Source organism: Peromyscus eremicus, chromosome 3 (genome assembly GCF_949786415.1).
Source record: "Peromyscus eremicus chromosome 3, PerEre_H2_v1, whole genome shotgun sequence".
NCBI classification, from domain to species: domain Eukaryota; kingdom Metazoa; phylum Chordata; class Mammalia; order Rodentia; family Cricetidae; genus Peromyscus; species Peromyscus eremicus.
Window position 1 is genome coordinate 53327160 of NC_081418.1, and position 18712 is coordinate 53345871.

Below are 18712 nucleotides of genomic sequence, written 5' to 3' on the forward strand. Positions count from 1 at the left end.
AGATTAGCCAGCATAGAAGCTGAGGGCAGCTCAAACCTTAGAACATGTTAGTCACATGTTCTTTGGAGATATCATCCCAGAGAGCATGACCTAGAACCTCTGGGTGCAGATCACTTTGGGGATCTAGCATAGAACCTTTTAGGCTTTTTTTTTCATTCTGAGCTGGCACCCCCATCTTTCTGTTTCCTCTATCTTTTGTCCTGAGTGTAAGCTCAGGGTGGAGGAACCTCTTCAATACTAGTTTCAGTCCTCTATAATACTAGTTGGATTCTTGAGCTTTCAACCTCTAAAAGCTGAAGGTGTAATGCTTACTCCAGCCCCCTTTACAGTCTCCACCAACATTTTCCCTCAGATGATCTCATCCAGTTTAATAGCTTTAAATACCAGGTAAGTGTTGAGTCTCCAAACCTGTTACTCCAGCCTTTGCTACTCACCGAGATCCAGACTTACATTGCAATTGTCTAGCTCATGTCTCAACTTAGATATCTAACAGGCATCTCAAGTGCTGCAGGACCAAAACAGATTTCCACCCACAGACATCTTCTTCTATTCCTTCTCATCTCAGCAAGGGACTCCATGAAAGTCTCTCCAATGACAAAGTTGAAACTTTAGAATTGGTGCTAGATTTTTTCTCCTTTTCTTACCCCTATTGATCGGACAAATTATATCAGGTTTACATTCATAATTCACCAGCATCTTATTGCTTTCCTTCTCTCAGATTTCTGCCTGAGGAGAAGTTCTGATCTGCATGTACAGTCCAGGGTAGTACCCTCTAACTGTTTTCTTCCACCCTAGCCTGCCCAAGATCTGTTATTCATACAGCTGTCTGGGGGACCAACTTAAGAAGATAAACTTGATTGCATTACTCCTTACTTTAAACCCTCAAGTGAATTTCAATTATCCTAGAATAATATCCAAATTCCTTCCCAGGACTAACAAATTTTTTGATGCTGCTTTTTAGTTACACGTTGCTGAAATTGATATTTCTATGGGGAGCAAAACCTCAATAACATGAGAATTCCTCCAGTTTAGCCTTCCATATTTTCAAAGTAGGTACAAAAAACAAAGAACAAAAAAACCCAACAACAACAAAAACAAAACAAAATGAAACAAAACACCCTGTTCCAAAGCTTTTAAAGTCCTTTGATAAAAAAGTGGAATGTTGAGATGGTAAGGGAGAGAGGATTTTGTGGAGAGTAAATACTTGATGAAACTCTGTTGATTCTCCTCTTGTGGTTTGTGGAGAAAGACAAGGAAGTCTTTCTTTTCACCTCAAAAACTTGTGGGGACCAGGAGTGTCCATCATGATATCAACAAAGCACACTGTGTTATGTCTTCAGTTGGGAGTCATAACAGATTTGGGGTCTTGATTCCATCAGAAGGATGTAGAGAGGGGTGCTGGTTAGTTTTTGTCAACCTGATACATGCTGACAAAACTTATATCATCAGGGAAGAGGGAACCTCAACTAAGAAAACAAGTCCAGAAGATTGGCCTGTGGGCAAGTCTGCCATGCAATTTCTTGATTAACAATTGTGGTCCAGAGTTGTACAAGAAAGCAAACTGACCAAGCCATGAAGAGCAAGCCAGTGAGCAGCCCTCCTTCATCTTCAGTCTTGAGTTTGCCCTCACTTCCCTCAGTGATGGAGTATAACCTGGAATCCAAATAAAACCATTTTCTCCCCAAGTTGCTTTTGGTCATGGCTATCACAGCAATAAGAACATATACTAAGGCATAGGCAATACACAGTCTGATTGGATTGATTTTGGAAATCACAGGCATATGTTTACACATATATAGTTAACTGAACTGGACATAAGATTGGCCTGTGGTCAAGCCTGTAGTGCATTTTCTGGATTAATGATTGATGTGGGTGGGCCCCTCCCATGCAGCCAAGGATATCCAGTGGGGTCATGATAGATTCCTCAATAAATTATGCCAGGGAAACTGGATATACAAGTGTAGAAAGGTCCAGTAGGAAATCTTCAGATCTCAGAAAGAAACCCAGGAAGGAGAAGGCTAAATTAATTGTTTTCCAGGCCTGGTAAGCACAAAGTCAGATTCTTGTACTGGTCCAAGTAGCTTCCTCCTGTCCTTTTTCCAACTTCAGCATCAGCCTGTCTCGGAAAGGTTGAAGCTGCCACTATATTGCTATCTAGGGTTTCTATATTAGGATGGTTTAAGTCTGCTTTACTACTTGAGGTGATCTTCTGATAATCCATGTGATCAGAATGAAAATAAAAGCTACGCATTTTGCCTTGGCTTGTTTTCTTTCTTAGAGTCAAGTTTAAAGTAATGGTGAGGGAGGATGAATAAAGTTACAGTTAGATAATATTACAAGAATGAATGTTCTTGCAGTGCAAGGCTCTGCTCTCCTGGGCCTCTCAGCTCACATATATTGTCTTGAGAAACTTTCTCTTAACTTTCTCCCTGTCTCCTGTAAGTACAAAGGAGCAAATTTCACTCTCCAGCAAACTCCAGGAATCTTCTTTTATTTTCTTCAAAGAACTAGTAAGTATTTGAAAACACCTTGCTCATGCACTTACATTCTATAGGACTTCTGTGGCAGCAAATAAAAGTGCTTATATGTTGTAGAATATTATTTTAAGGTGTGTTACTTTTGTTTATGTTGCATTTGTTTAACTCTATGAAGCTGTGTTACTGTGCCTGTCTAAAACACCTGATGTTCTAATAAAGAATTGGCAGGAGAAAGGACAGGTGGGGCTGGCAGGCAGAGAGAATATATAGAGGGAGAAATCTGGGAGAGAAGAAAGAAGTAGCCAGAGAAGGAGGAGGCCATCAGAGGCCAGTCACCCAGTTACACAGGAAGCCACAGAGTAAGAGTAAGATTTACAGAAGTAAGAGAATGGGAAAAGCCCAGAGGCAAAAGGTAGACAGGATAAGTTAAGGAAAGCTGACAAGAAATAAGCCAAGATAAGGTTGGGAATTCACAATTAAGAAGTCTCCATATGTGATTTAGTTGGGTGGCAGGCCTCCCAAAATAGCAGAAACAAACAACAACACTTATACATATGTGTTGCGTGCTAGGGATACACCTTAGTACTAGAGTGCATACGAGTCCCCTGAATCACAACAAACAAACGTCCATACATTTTATTTAGTAGATAAACAAATACATGAAAAACAATGCAAGATCTGTGACAGCGATAGGACTGCAGGTCCAGATGACTTCAGAGGAATTGCTCTTTTTTATTGTAGATTACTGATTTTCACACAGTGGTAGTAGGGCCTCCCTCTGGATCCAAGTTGTTGATAGCAACTGGAAAACACAGTAAAAAATTATGTCTGTAATAAATATGTCAAGACTTTTTTTTCCCTTATCATTATTACCTAAAACCATGCCTGGGAGGCCTGCTCTTTTCTGAAGGGAAATGGAGAAGGGGTGGATCTGGGGAAGAGGGGTGGTAGTGGGAGACTGGGAGGAATCGGGAGAGGGGAAACTGTGACTAGGATATAATATATGAGAAGAGCAAGCTAAAAAAAGGGAAAAAATCCAGCACTTTACTTAAATAGTATTTATATTGAACTAGGCATTATAAACAATCTAGAGATTCTCAGAGCATACAGATGTGCACAAGTGATATGCCACTTCTATTCCATTGTGTCAAGGGACTGGGGCATTTTGAAGATTTTGGTACTCACGGGAGGTCAAGGAATCATCCCACATGAATGTCACAGGAGTATCTTGGTCCCCTTATGCTGTGGGAATAACAGTTTTCATATTATTAGTTGGACTAATTTCCTCACATGACTCTTTCATGATAAAATCATATTCTAACAGAATATGTGAATGCTTAAAAACAGCCATAGACAAATCAGAACACGTTGGAAGTATTAAACAGAAAATCTCTTAATATAGTTTAACTTGAATATGTTTTCACTCTGAAAATATTTTTGGAACAAGATGGCAGACTAAGGGTCATAATCCAAGTCTTCCCACAAAACAATAATAACTTCCTCCTGAAAACAATTGTTCTTGGAGAGCTCCAGAATATAATAAGGTCAGCTACGAAGCAGAGCACAAAAGCTAGGATGGCTACACAGAAAAAGATAGGGAGCATTTAACGTGTTTGATCCTTGTCAGCAATCATCACAGCTCAGTGCAGAAGAGAAATATTCAGCTGCAGAGGCCCCATCAGTGGGAAGTAGAGCAGGAGGCCCCTGGTGCCCTCCACTGAGCAGCCCTTCCCTATCAGAGACACCAGAAGCTCCTTCCACTGAGGTAGGCTGCAGTTTTCATCAACTCCAATCTCAGCTGGTGGAGCTGCCCAGAGTTCTTCAGTCCCTCTGTCCTAGGGCCAGAGCCATTACATCACCTGGAGCTTGTGCCACCATTGTCCTCCTCATAACTAGAGGGCGATGTCCCATCTAGACTGTGACTTCATACTTACACACACTTTAAAACTTCTGCTTTTGTTTTTGACACAGGGTCTCATGTAGCTCAAGCTGACTTTGTACTCACTGTGTAGCTGTGGAGAATTGTGGACTGCTGATTCTCCGGCCTCTTCCTCCTAAGTGCTGGGATTACAGGAATTAGCCATCATACCTGGCTTGTTTCTCAATGTTCATTGTGTGTGTGTGTGTGTGTGTGTGTGTGTGTGTGTGTGTGTGTGGTTCCTTTGAAAACCAAGTTTTAGAATCTGGGAAAGATAATTTCTTCTTTGAGTATGCAGAAATCACACCCAAGATTATATGAACATTAAAAAAAAATCAAGGAAACACAACACTAAAGGAACACAAAAAATTTCCAGTAACCATCCCAAAAGAATGCATACAATATGGTACTGGAATAAAACAAGACACAGAGACAATGAGACACCGCAGAGAGCTCAGATACAAGTTTATACACATATGGTCAACTGAATTTTGACTAGAGTGCCAAGAATATGCAGTGGGGAAAAGAGGGTTTCCTCAATAGATGATGCCAGGGAAAGTGGGGAAACTGGATATCCACAGGCAGAAGAGTGAAGCCAGGCCCCTACATTACACAGCTCACATACAAAAATGACTTAAAATAGGTTAAACACTCAAGCTTAAGATCTTAAATCATAAAACTGTAAGAAGTGAAGACAATCGAACACTCCCTGATGTCGATATGGGTGCTGAGCTTTAGAACATCGTTAAAGTAGAGAAAGAAGGTTATATCAGACTAAAAAGCCCATGGACAACAAAGGAAACAATCAACCCAGTGGAAAAAATAATTGTTCTTTAGGCATACAAACATCCCACACAATGCTATATGGGACATGGAAGATCAGAGAAACACAAAACGGAAGTAACACAATAAATTTCCAGTAACTAGCCCCAAAGAAGGCAAACAACACAGCGCTGGAATAAAACCAGACGTATAGACCAATGAGACACAGCTGAGATCTCAGACACAGGCTCACACACACGCAGACAACCAAACTTTGACTCAGGTGCCAAGAGTATGCAATGTGGAAACAATGGCTTCTTCACTGAGAAAGAAGAAAATTGTAAGGGAATTATACAGCTCAACAGCAAAATCATCCCCAAACAACCTGTTCTAAATGTGAGCAGAGGATCTGAGGAGATGACAGTTTTCAAAAGTGGCGTACAAACACACAAGAAATTCGTGAAAATGTGCTTAGCATCATCAGCTTCAGAGAAATGCAAATCCAAACCACGAAGAGGCATTACCTCACACCTGTTAGTGGTTACCAAAAAGAGATAAATGTTGGGAGGAGGCAGAGAAAACAAGTCCCTGTATGCATTGGTTGGGATGTGAATTGGCACAGTCAGTTTGGTAAATAATGTGGATGTTCAGGAAAAAAGAAAGAGAAAGGAAAAAAAAAAAAACCCAAACAGAACACTTTATTATTCAACAGTCCCGTTCCTGAGTTTTCGTTAAATCTCAGTCCATTTTCTGTCACTATAACATAATACCTAGACTGGGTAATTTCTAAAGAGAATGGTTTAGAAAGAAGCTCAGGATATGGCACTGACATTTGCTTAGCTTCTGGTGAAGGAAGGAAGGAAGGTAAGTGGGTGTATGCAGAAGAGAATCCCACATCAAGAGACTAGGGAGACACCAGCAGCACTTTACATTCCCAACCAGTCCAGTCCTACAAGATTGAGAACGTACACGAGAAAAAGACTTCACCTCTCCTAATGAACTACTCGCCTCTGAAAGTCCACAACAGTTTTTAACATGGCCTGGTTGGAACCGAGGTTCAGCATGAGTTTTGGTGCGGACCAAACATATCCAAACCTGAGCAGCCAATGTCCAAAGGAAGTGAAATCATCGTATCAGCACTAGCAGCATTTTTATGTCCATCAAAGTGTCAGCTACAGTAGCCAAGACATGGAGACAAAACAAAAAAGTGCTAACCAGGAAATGGGTAAAGAAAACGTGATACATGACCACTATAGAATATTATTCAGCCTTAAAAAATGAAATACTGGGCAGCGTCATCGTCAGCTGCACCCGGACAGAAGGCGCTTCAGGCTCTGGAGCAAGATGGTGGTGCAAGCGCTCGGTCGAAGAGGCCTGCTGTGGCCAGCTGCCCCTGGCAACTTCCTGCCCAGGCTCACGAGAGCGACATCTTCAAGTTACAGAGCTCAGGAGGACAGCTGGCTAAAGTCTTTATTTGTCAGAGAGGTTGATCCAAGAAAAGATCAACTCTAACCTCCTAGCCAAAAAAGAAGACAAGCAGTCTGTTACAAGTTACAGTTTCACAATGTGAAGTCCAAATGCCTGATCGGGTACAACAAAATTTATCAAGAAGTGTTACCAAAGATCCAAGAAGACAAGCTGTACCCTCATACCTTGGTGGGGATATGGAACACATGGTGTGGCGAGCAGGATCAAGCTGTCCACCTCTGGAGGGATGAAGGAGGCTATCCAGCCCTCACAGAGGTCATGAATAAACTCAAAGAAAACCAGGAATTTGTAAATATCTGTGGGCCAAAAGTGACATGCTTCTCTCCAGAAGGAATCAGCTGCTGTTGCAGTTCGGTTTCTGGAATGAGTTGATGCTGAGATCAGGACCCAATATAAACAAATTCAGGTCCTACCAACTCCAACCAGAAGCAATGATTGAATGGGGCAATTATTGCTTATAAAGATCTTCAGACCAGAGAAGAAAAACATACAGAATGCATCATGGCACAAGTCTGGCTGGAGGAACTGTACCACACGGTCCCACTTATTCAGGAAATGGAATCCAGAATCATGATCCTGCTCAAGATCTTGCCCCTCCAGTGAAGCTTCCATGTGCCTACACAGATTTCCATGACGAACATATGTCATGAATTCATTTCAACCATTCATCAAGTGAAAAAAGAAACCGAGATGTAAACTGCTGTACATAGCTTGTAAGATCTCTTTTCTGTATGATTTCCATAATCATGAAGGGAAATCAGGAGGATTGGACTCTGTGGAGTAGTGCTCTGGAATATCCCTGCTTACCAAATGTTACTTAGCCTCCAGCCTTTCAGGATAGTATGATAATTTTGAGCCAGGCATGGTAACTTGCCACTCAGGGAGCTGAGGCAGGAGAATTACAATAAGTCCTAGGTCAATCTGGGCTAGGTGGAGAGTTTCAGACCAACTTGGATCCCTGGCTTACATAGTGAGACCCTGTCTCAAAAACCAAAATTAAATTCGAATCGTCTCTGAGTAAAGTTCCAGCTATGAAGAAGAATCTGCGATTTCTTTCTATTTTAAAAAAAAAAAAATCTCTTTTATGTTTACAAATTTCTACTGATTTCCTTCCTTCAGGAAGAAATACAAATTATGTCATGTTTCCCGTGCAGGTTTTTCTGAATCTCAAACTAGGAACACATTATAAGTGTACCCAATGGCTGACAACGTTATGATTTTGTGGCTTTTGGTCAGTCAGCGGGCTGAGCTGGAAGGGTGGTCATGGTGCACCTGACCAGTAATTCAGTCTCCGCCAGGCACTGTGTCCTAAAGGGGTTGTATGAACCAGTGCACCACATGTGATTTTGGAATAAACGCCTCAAAGAGTATTAATTTTATTTGTAATATTTTTCTATAAAACCAGTAGCTCTTGGAAAAGAGGTTTTATTTTGTAAGCCACTGTTTGTGACCCCTGACCTCTGGTTCTATTTTGGTAACTTCACAGCAGACACTTCCAAGATCTTGTATGACAGGCAGTACACCCTGGGTCTAAGTTGGCATAGAGCTTCCTATTTTGTCTGTCTCCATTTAGTTTTGTTTTTTTAACATAGTTTGCCAATTTTGTGACTGTAATCATGTGGAAGTCCCACTGAACTGAAAAATTATATCTGCTCTACAAATTGATATGTGTAAAGTAAAACCTAAGTCTCCTATCAGTTGTCTAATTTTTACATGTATGTGAATGGTTTTCTTCAAGAACATATAAAAGTAAATAAAATCCTCTTAAATGAAAAAGAAAGAAATACTCATATTTGGAACAACACAAATGAGCATTATGCTCTAAAAGACATTAAACTAAGCAAAGAACTCTAGACATAGAAAGATAAACACTGCAGAACTTTACACGTGGAAACTAAAGTAACCAAACTTGCAGATGTCAAGAGTAGAGTGGTGTTGCCAGGGATCTAGGATGTGAGGATGAGTGGAGAGATGTTGGTCATGGGGTACAAAATTTCAGCTGTGCTAAACAACTCAGTCCTGGAGGCTAAATGTACAACCATGTGACAGCAGGAGGTCATACCGAAGTATACACTTGCAATTTGCTGAAAGAGTAGGTCTTATGTGTCTTTGTCACACATAAAAATCATTAAAAAAAAAATAACTCCCTGAGATGATAGGCATGTTAAAGTAGTTTTACTTTTCAATGTGGTCCTGTAGGGATGTCTCTAATGTTGGTGTTGGTAGACAAGGGCTCACTTGTGCCTTCTAAACTGTGGTCCCTCATCGTGGTAGACAAATCTAAGGTGGCCTTCATGAACACCAACCCTGAGTTTTGGAACTTTGTGGATTCCTCACTTTCCCAGTTGCTAAGAGCCATGTCTTGATTCTAGGCAAAGGAGCCCACCATGTAACAGAGGTGTGGGTGTCTAGTTAGTAATACAGGCAAAGGAGATCTGTTGAGATTCTAGAACGTGTTGTTTATGTCTTGCTCATACCGCACCCTGCTGGTCTAATGAAGTCAGTGACCATTTTTAAATAGCTTATTTTGCAAAGATGGAGGACAGCCTCTGTCTCAGTTTTTATGAGACCCAAGTGCACTCTAAGCAATATCCAGTAGGAAACAAATGCACTCAATCCTGCAACCACAAGGAAGTGTATTCTCTCCCTGGAAAGAGATCGGTTTAGATGGTTATAAATTACTTATAACATAGGGAATTTAAGTAGCGATTTGGGTAGAAAGATAGACTGAGGTATTGACTTTGAAGGAGTGACTATTCATGAGTGAGGGTAGATGCGTGGCAAGGACACTCAGGTAAGACTGACTTCTTTAGTGTCACTATTTTTCCTAGGTATCCCCCTTTACTGGATATCTATGCATCTATGTATATAAGTATCTATCTATCTGTCTATCTATCTATCTATCTATCTATCTATCTATCTATCTATCTATCTATCTACTTACCTACCAATCTACACCTAATAGAAAGATGAATGGTCCTATAGTCCAATGATGGGATAAGGATGGAACTTACTTACTGAGACTAAAATCCCTCCCCACTGATGCTATTCCAAGCACGATAGGATAGGATGTAGGCAAAATCAGAGAAGGCAAATCATGAGCAGCTGGTGCCCCATGGTACCCAAGCCCAGGGGATATTTGCATCATATCTGAGTCCAGAGCACACCTTTGATCTACTGCCTGAGCATCCTTCACATTGAAGTTCTTGCTCAGATGCAGAACCCAACCATTTATCTCCTGTCCCCATAAGGGAGTGTGAGGGACTGTAGATAGGGGCAGGGAGGAGGCCAGGAGCCACAGCTACTAGTGGTGACTGGAGGAGGGGCTGAAATGCTACCAGCACTGACAGTTTTCTTCATGTTGATCTTTGTCTTGCTTTGTCTCCTGGGGATCCTGGCCAACAGCTTCATTGTGCTGATGCTGAGCAGGGAATGGCTACGTCGTGGTAGGCTGCTCCCTTTGGACATGATCCTCCTTAGTTTGGGTGTCTCCAGATTCTGCCAGCAGTGCGTTGGGCTAGTGAACAGTTTCTACTACTTCCTCTACCTGGTTGAGTACTCCAAGGGTCTTGCCCGGCAGCTCATTGGTCTCCACTGGGACTTCTTGAACTCAGCCACGTTCTGGTTTGGCACCTGGCTCAGCGTCCTCTTCTGTACCAAGATTGCTAACTTCTCCCATCCTGCCTTCCTGTGGTTGAAGTGGAGGCTCCCGGCACTGGTGCCTTGGCTCCTGCTGGGCTCTATCCTAGTGTCCTTCATCGTAACTCTGCTGTTCTTTTGGGGAAACCACGCTGTGTATCAGGCATTCTTAAGAAGGAAAATTTCTGGGAACACAACCTTTAAAGAGTGGAACAGAAGGCTGGAAATAGATTATTTTATGCCCCTGAAACTTGTCACCATGTCAATTCCTTGCTCTCTCTTTCTGGTCTCAATTTTGCTGTTGATTAATTCCCTCAGGAGACATACCCAGAGAATGCAGCACAATGCCCACAGCTTGCAGGACCCCAGCACCCAGGCTCACAGCAGAGCTCTGAAGTCACTCATCTCCTTCCTGGTTCTTTATGCACTGTCGTTTGTGTCCATGGTCATCGATGCCACGGTCTTCATCTCATCAGATAACATGTGGTATTGGCCCTGGCAAATTATACTTTACTTGTGCATGTCTGTACATCCATTTATCCTCATCACCAATAATCTCAAGTTTCGAGGCACATTCAGGCAGCTACTCCTGTTTGCTAGGGGTTTCTGGGTGGCCTAGAAGGCATGGTCTCTTTATCTAGACCCTTTGAAGAGACTCAGGTGAGGGTAATCTCCCTTGGAAGTAAGCTCACCTTCATGGAAATGTCTTCACAGGCAGACATGGGGGTCACACTGTGGACTTCCCTCCTTGGGAAAGAGGAGAGGAAAATACAGGGACTCTGAGCATTCTTCCTTAACTTGGGATGTTATGAAAATGGAGATTCTGAATCCTGGAAAGCCAGTATTGACCTAAAGTACGAAATACAATGTGTTCTAGTGCTTCTATGTCTGTTATTCCTTTATTACTGGTTAATTCTTTAGGTAAAAGTCTTGATCAACTGGATCACCTCATCTCAGCTAGCTACTGGGGAGTTACAGAAACGATGTTTGTGTCTCAGCTGAACTGGGATGTCCGTGTGCGCGGGAAGCAGAGGACAGAGTAGCAGTCAGTACCAGAACCCCAAAGGACAGGTGGCTCTGGGTGCAGTGGTCTGGGCTGGGAGTCCTGGTCACTCTTCACCCTATGGAGGTTATTTGTCTCTTGCCAAATTTGGAAACTGCAGCTTTGGTTTTGTGAAGATTACTGGGGAAATTCTTGCTGCTACTCTGTTTCATTTCTCAGTAGTATTTCTCTTTTCCTGCCTTTAATTTCCTCCTCTCTGCAGCTTCCCATGCTCATTATTCCTTTCAAAAAAGACCATTGTGATTGCCTCATTTTCCTAACTGTCTTAGGGAACCTTTTTACTTTCCTCAAGCAAATGTTACAAACCCACATCTGCACTGAATAAACATCATCTTTTTATTTAAAAAAAAATAGACTTAAGAATCTCACTTATTTTATATCCAAATGACATTTAAAAAATTCACTGTATTAATGTCCCAAATACTGTTTTAAAAATAACTTGCTCAATTATTATACAAATGTTTTGAAAGGTAATTTTGGAAAGATATGTGGTTAAGACAGAATGAAAAGCTCTTGATAGCTCACGTCAGCTCTTTGCTCTTGCTCTTAGCAGGGCCTCTCTGAATCCTGTAGCCTCTTTTGCCCCTTTGTAGCCATTCTGTATCTTTCTCTGCCTCTCTCTCTCTCTCTCTCTCTCTCTCTCTCTGCTATTGGGTGAAGTGTGATGAGTGATTTGAATTGACATTTATAGTTACGTTTGGAAAAACAGGATTTGTGATTTCCAACAACCTTATCTGTCATGTGGAAACAGCAATATTTGATGAATTAAAATGGTGAGACTGTTGCTGCTTGTATATTCATTGTAATTCAATAAGTTCTGGCGTTTTAGGAAAGAAAAACTTTTGCTAAAAGGCGTCAATACGTAAATTTTAGAGACGAGTTTACAACCAGATTCCTGATGGAGAGAGATTGCACTCTCCCCTGAGTAAAAAACAGTTGCCCTGTTTTAGGGTATATTCGACTAAGTGAGCCTGGGCTGTGGACTGCAGTGTTAAAGGCAGTGAGACTACAGATTAAATTTAAACATTTTTATGTGTAATACAGTGACATGATTAAGAACTCAAACTCTATTGACAGGTGTATTTGAAAAATCTCCCTTCTAACTACCGTGTTGGGGGGCACTTTTAGCAGTTTTATGTTTGTGGTTTTAGAAATATTTGTCTGTATTAACACCTCCATACGGAACCAGTCCATTGACTTACAAACCGGTAACTCTACACTCCTAACCAAATGCCTTACTCACTGTGGTGTCTCTGTGTCTTTCTATGCAAATGGTTATGTAATATGTCTGCTGCTCAGCTCCTTGCTCTCCCCCACTTCACAGTGTATCTCAGAGGTCTGCTTGTGTGGGCGCAAATGGAGTCTTTTTCATTTTGTTTGTTTGTTTGGTGTGGATGGAGCATGATTTAGCTAGTCACTTGACAGCAGTCATCAAAGTTATTTCTTATCTTTTGGTATTATGACAATATAGGGGATAAGGATCTGGGTCATCAGATAAGGGGGTGTGCTCTGCAAGCCTGAGGACCTAAATTTGAATTTGCAGCACCACTAAAAAAAACCCTGGGTATGGCTGTGCATGAAAGTAACCATGGCACTGGGGTTAAATCCTTTAGGTTAAAAATCCTAAAAGGCCTAAAAGGTAAGCCAGCCTAGGCAAAAGGGAGAGATTCTGGTTTAGTGACAGACTGTCTCAAGGATGAGCCAATGAAAAAGGTAGACATGATATCTTGCTCTGGCTTTTGTATTTGAACACATGAGTGTGTACACCTGTATACTCATATGCATGCATCACACACATACTACACACACACACACACACACACACACACACACACACACACACACAATCATCTTGCATGTGCTCATATTAACCGTAGACTAAATTCTATGAAATGGGCTTAATCAAATAGCACACATCTTTCTAATTTTGCTAAAAATTACCCTCCCAGGGCTTGCAGCAATTTACTTTCTCACCAGCAAGCAGCTTATTCTCACACTTTATTTTTGACCAATCTGTTAGGTTAAAAAAAACAAAAAAAAAATATGTATAATATGTTTACAATTTATATGACTCATTATGATAGGATTGTCATTATCTTACATGTAGAAATCAGCTCTTCCTTTGTCACATGGAATTTAAATTTTTTTTCTTTATTTTAATAATAACTTGAAAAAAACTCACTAGGAGGAATAATGGTTCATAGGAAGTTACAAACATAATTGTGAGTGGTTTCTTGGTTTGTTTGGTTGTTGTTGTTTTGTTTTTCCAGACAGGTTTTCTCTGTATAATAGCTCTGGCTGTCCTGGAACTGGCTTTGTAGACCAGGCTGGCTGTGAACTCACAGAGATCTGCCTGCCTGGCCTCTGGAATGCTGGTGAAAAGGCATGTGCCACCCCCTGCTGGGGTTTTGTTTGTTTTTTGTTTTTGGTGTTGTTAGTGTTTTAACTTTAGAAAGTGCAAATCTTTGAGCTAGGCAGTGTTGGCACTTGGGAGGCAGAGACAGGTGGATCGGAGTTTGAGGCCAGCCTGGTCTACAGAGCTAGTTCCGGAGCCACACAGAGAAACCTTGTTTCAAAAAAAAAAAAAAAAAAAAAAAAACAGTGGCAATGCCTAGTCCTAAGCATCCTAAGTGTAACTACGCCTTTGTGTCTCAGTATGTATCTCCTGGTATGCTGAGTGGAGTCCCTACTTCCTAACAGTTGTGAGGGTTGAAACACACCGTGCACACTTGACACAAGGAGTGCTCATCACAGTTTGGAAATAGTTGTAATAACTCGTAATTAATGTCGTTGCTTTCTGTAGCTGCATCAGCAGGAAGAAGGAGGAACACAACAAGGGCCTTTTCTGGCCGTCATTAAAGACCTCCTCTGACTCTGATCTTTTGTCCCCATTTTGCTCACAGTTTTCCACTTGTCCCCTTGTCAAACAGGGAAACACTGTGTGTGTGTCAGGGGGAGGAAAACTGTTCTGGTTGGTCAGAAACTGCTGGAGAGGGATTTTGGCACGGTCACATGCTTGGAATTCACTAGAAGGCTGCTTGTGGGTGCGGTTCTAATAGAAAACTTCACCCAAGCAGTACTTTAATGGCAGCTAATGGAGGTAAATAAAGAAACCAAAAGAGATTTTATTCCTTTGAAGGGGAAAAAATGTAAGAAAATTGGAAGTTTCCAAATGTGGCTATTTCTTCATTTTTTTTTTTTCTAAAATAAGATTGTACCAATGAGAACTCAGATGTTTGGATGGGGTCTGGGTGAGGATTTTGATGTCCACTACCCTTCACTGCTGTCCAATTCCTTGGTATTGTGAAGGTCTACTTACAGTTCCCATTTCACCAACAGCAAACGCCACAGCTCCCTGGTAAAGTGCTTTGTTTTTTGTTTTTTTTTTGTTTGTTTGTTCGTATTTGACAGGTTCTCACTATGTAGCCCTGGCTTGCTTGGAATTCACCAGGTAGATAAAGCTAACCCTGAGCTCAGAGATCCACCTGCCTCTGCCTCTAGAGTGCTGTGATTAAAGGCACCAGGCACTGATAAAGATTTTGTAAAAGACATTCTATAAAATAGAAAAGCACGTTCATACAGAATGATCTATAGGGTAAAATTTTTGATAATTGGTTCAGTTAATACTTTAAAATATGCATATGAAGGCAATCTGTGCCGGGGTGACACAGGGGACTCACAGGTGCAGCCTCCTCCTCAGGGAATCAGCTATCTTGTGGGAGTCAGGAATTACGTGTCTGACGAGTAATCACATTGTTACACATCGGGAAAAGTGCCTGGAAGGGAAAGTCCATGGCCTATCAGTGTATGAAGACATGGCTTTATATGGCAGGGACTCAGAGAGAGACAGTCATCAAGGAGCAGTTCCCTAATGAGGTGATAAGTGTGCTTGCGACAGGCATTTGGAAACATAATTCCAGGAGTAGACACACCCTGAAATCTGGCAGTAGCTCCAGTTAAGATGCCCTGCTCTCTGTGGTGGGATTCCTGGTAGGGGGCTATTTAGAACGGAGATTGCTGGATGCGGAGATTTTATTCTGGACAGAAGTTTGGGTTTGTGTTGTCCTGAGGAAGCAGGGGCGTTCTGCTGTTGGGGAAGTCCTGTTGGTGGGTTAATCAGGCCTGTCAAGAATAGTCATTTGCTTTCTTTCTTGACTCTGAGAGATTCTGTAAATACTTAGTAATTCTACCCCCTGTTGCCTGCCTCCTCACTGCTCTTTAGGGGACTAAGTCCTTGCTCATGCTTTGACCATGGATGCTGAGTTTTGTTCTCAGGGCCATCATGTATCGACTTCGTCTCTATAAAAATACTCTGAACTTCTTTCCAGACTAGTAACAGACTAGTGAGATTCAGACTCCTGTGTGAATCAGTATCAGAAAAGCAGGTTCCTCACCTGGATGTGGTTTGTCTAGTCACAAGTGGCCGTGCTGAAGCATGGTGTGAGGTCAGATATGGTGGCTGCCAGAGACGGCAGGAAGAAGACCCAGGGACTCTGTTTCCTTTTGCTCAGTTTTCAGAGTGCTACCCAGATGGTGTGATGTCTTCTGATATTAACAGCACAAAACAAACAAACAAACAAGACTAGAACGTAGAAGGCACTTTGTGGGCAGCTGTACCTTTGGTTCAGTTCTCAACATCAAGATTCAGTTTTGCTTCTAACATTTTTCTACACTTGGAATAACTTTTAGTCTGTATGCTCACCAGTGTTTTAGTCTCTGAACTCTTCCCCTAAACCCCATGCAGTCTATGAAGTCCACTGTAGTTAAAGGAAGTTGAATTATAAATATTGTTTTTCTTATTCCTTCCTCATAAGCATGGGACAGAGATTCACTGGAGTAATGATAGAGTAAAATGCACCATGTGTCTGTCCCTATATGTCCTGCAGGCCTGGAGGAAGACAGCTTTTAGTTACTGTAGTAGATGTGCTTGTCCCATATCAAAACCCCTGCAATGTGGTCATCTTCTAAAATGTAAAATTCATGGCCTTATTTTCCAAGATCTACCATATACAGCCCTTCTGCAGCCCCGGCTCCTCCCATAACTCCTGAGAATGAGAGCTTTCTCATATTGGTTTACTCACATCTCATCAGAGCATTCCTGGTCTCTGCTTCCTCACCTGGGTCATGCCATAGGAACAACCCATCTGTCTCTACTCAGTCATCTACCGAAAGTTGACCATTTTCCAAGATTCACCCTGTTTTTCTCCTTTAAATCCATTTCAAACTACAGGGATTTCCTATCTCTCTAATTGAACTGCATTAACTTCTAAGATTTTTCTGTCTCTTGTTTGGCTTTTAACTGATACTGTAAAATTGTACTTCTTGCGTTGCAGGAATGTGTTAGAATCCGGTTTCATTTATTTATTTTGTCACTAATCTCTTATCTCTCCTCATACTCTCCAGGCTGTGGAAGGATCTGTTTCTTGCAGCACCTGACACTGTTCTGCACTCTCTGGAGCTTGATGTGGTATTTGTTTGGAAGACTGTGTGGCATCCCAGGTCCTGTGATTCCTGCAACACCCAGGAGGAGGGAGGTTGTAACAATAATGGTGATGACAGGAGCCAGGGTTAGGACACAAAAAAGATCTTTTTGTAGAATTTGACTGAATGGTTGATTGATTGATTGTGGATGGAGAACTTGGTATTCAGGGCAATGATGAAAATGATGAGGGCAATTATCCTGATGTTCACTGAGTCAGCAAATATGTGCATGAAGTTTCTGGATGGCATAAACTGCTTTTGAATCTTATTAGGGAAAGAGCAGAACTATAAAAAGGATTCCAATGCACATGCCATTATTATTCAGACCTTCAAAATCAGAGTATATCCTTCGACACTCCCCCTTCACTTCTTTGTGCAGTTGCACTTTTTTTTTTTTTTTTGCCTTAATATAAGCTGTATTGTCCCAGGATCAGCTTCCCTGATCCTGAATTCTCTATACTTGAGTTCTTACTCTGATGTTCAGCTCAATTGACCAATTGGCAGCATCATTATTCTGCTGCCATACATGATACCTAGTGTGTGTTTATGAGTGTGTGTATATGTGTGTGTGTGTGTGTGTGTGACATGTGCCTTGGCCAATGCGGGTCCAGTACATTGTGTCCACAGATGAGCATGCATGCAGTGTTTGCTAATTCCATGACAGAATTAGCCAGACCCACAAGGCAAAAGATACCAGCCAGGTCACAGGAAAACCTTGGAATCATCATTGTTAGGTAATGCACGGGGGAGGGTCACAGATGGCTATGTAGCAGGAACTTGGTCCTCCACAAGAGTGAGTGAGAAGAAGTTCTAGGTTCTCCTAGGAATAACAAGGTCTTATTATCCATGAGGAAGAGTGCCGTCATCTGGGGGATTTCTCTGGAGGTGGCAGAGGAAGGACATGGGAAGATAGAGTTGAGGGTACAGGAGGAGGGTGAGCAGGGTCAGCAGGTAGGTGGCTCTAACAGGACAGAGTCCAGCCTGGATGTGCTTGGCTCTGGAGGGATGCATTAGAATGAGTTCATTCACCCATATCATTCCCTCATGGAGCAGATAGGTCAGTCTGCTTGGGGATTAAGGGAAACTAAGTCAGAGTCAGAGCTCATGGTCTGGGACTGAGCAAAGGACCTTGACAAGGACTCTGAGCATGAAAGCATGTTCTTTACTAGATGCTGAGCTCTTGAAGTCATAGATCTTTGAATATTTAAATGCAAACATTCCTAATGTATGTTTTACAATAAAATTTTATTGAATTTGTGAATAAACACATTTAAGGTTGTCTTTAAGGGTTGTTTTCTTTCTAAATGTGTGTGTGTGTGTGTGTGTGTGTGTGTGTGTGTGTATGTGTGTGTGTATGTGTGTTTCCAAAAACCATGGTATGTGGGGGGAGGTCAGAGGACAATTTTGTGAAGCTGTCTCTCCTTTCACCTTTATGCTGGTTCTGGGGACCCAGCCCAGATGGCCAGGCTTACATAGTAAGTGTGTTTTCCTCTCTGCCTCTTGCTGGGAATTGTCTTCTGATAACAGAACACAGTATCTGTGTTCTTGGACTCCTCCTTTCCCTACCTACCAGGCAGAGGGCAGAGGCAGAGGCAGAGGCAGAGGCAGAGGTCCTTCTTCCTCCATCATAATCCAGGCCAGGTCAATGACAACAGAAAATTGCCTATCTGGTTCCCAGTGATTAATCAGGCTTAATCTTCTGCTGATAAAATCAGGGCCTCATATAGGACATTATATCAATTATAATTATATTTCATGTTTTGAGATTTTGCTGTCTCCTTGGTGAAATGTTGGCATTTGCTTGGTTGTTGAAGTGATTAATAAAAGATGAATGCACCACATCACTTGCAATGACAACATTTGGAAGCTGACAGTGCCCACAGA

At 41.8% G+C, this 18712-nt stretch overlaps 1 protein-coding gene and 1 pseudogene across 1 annotated transcript; both read left to right on the top strand.

The window, feature by feature from the left end:
* The first annotated feature begins 6501 nt into the window (after positions 1-6501).
* Positions 6502-7248, top strand: LOC131906271 (protein NipSnap homolog 2-like; annotated as a pseudogene).
* A 2728-nt stretch (positions 7249-9976) lies between these two features.
* Positions 9977-10903, top strand: LOC131905782 (taste receptor type 2 member 41). The gene has a single exon (XM_059256594.1). The coding sequence runs from the start codon at positions 9977-9979 to the stop codon at positions 10901-10903; it is 927 nt and encodes a 308-aa protein (XP_059112577.1).
* The last annotated feature ends 7809 nt before the right edge of the window (positions 10904-18712 follow it).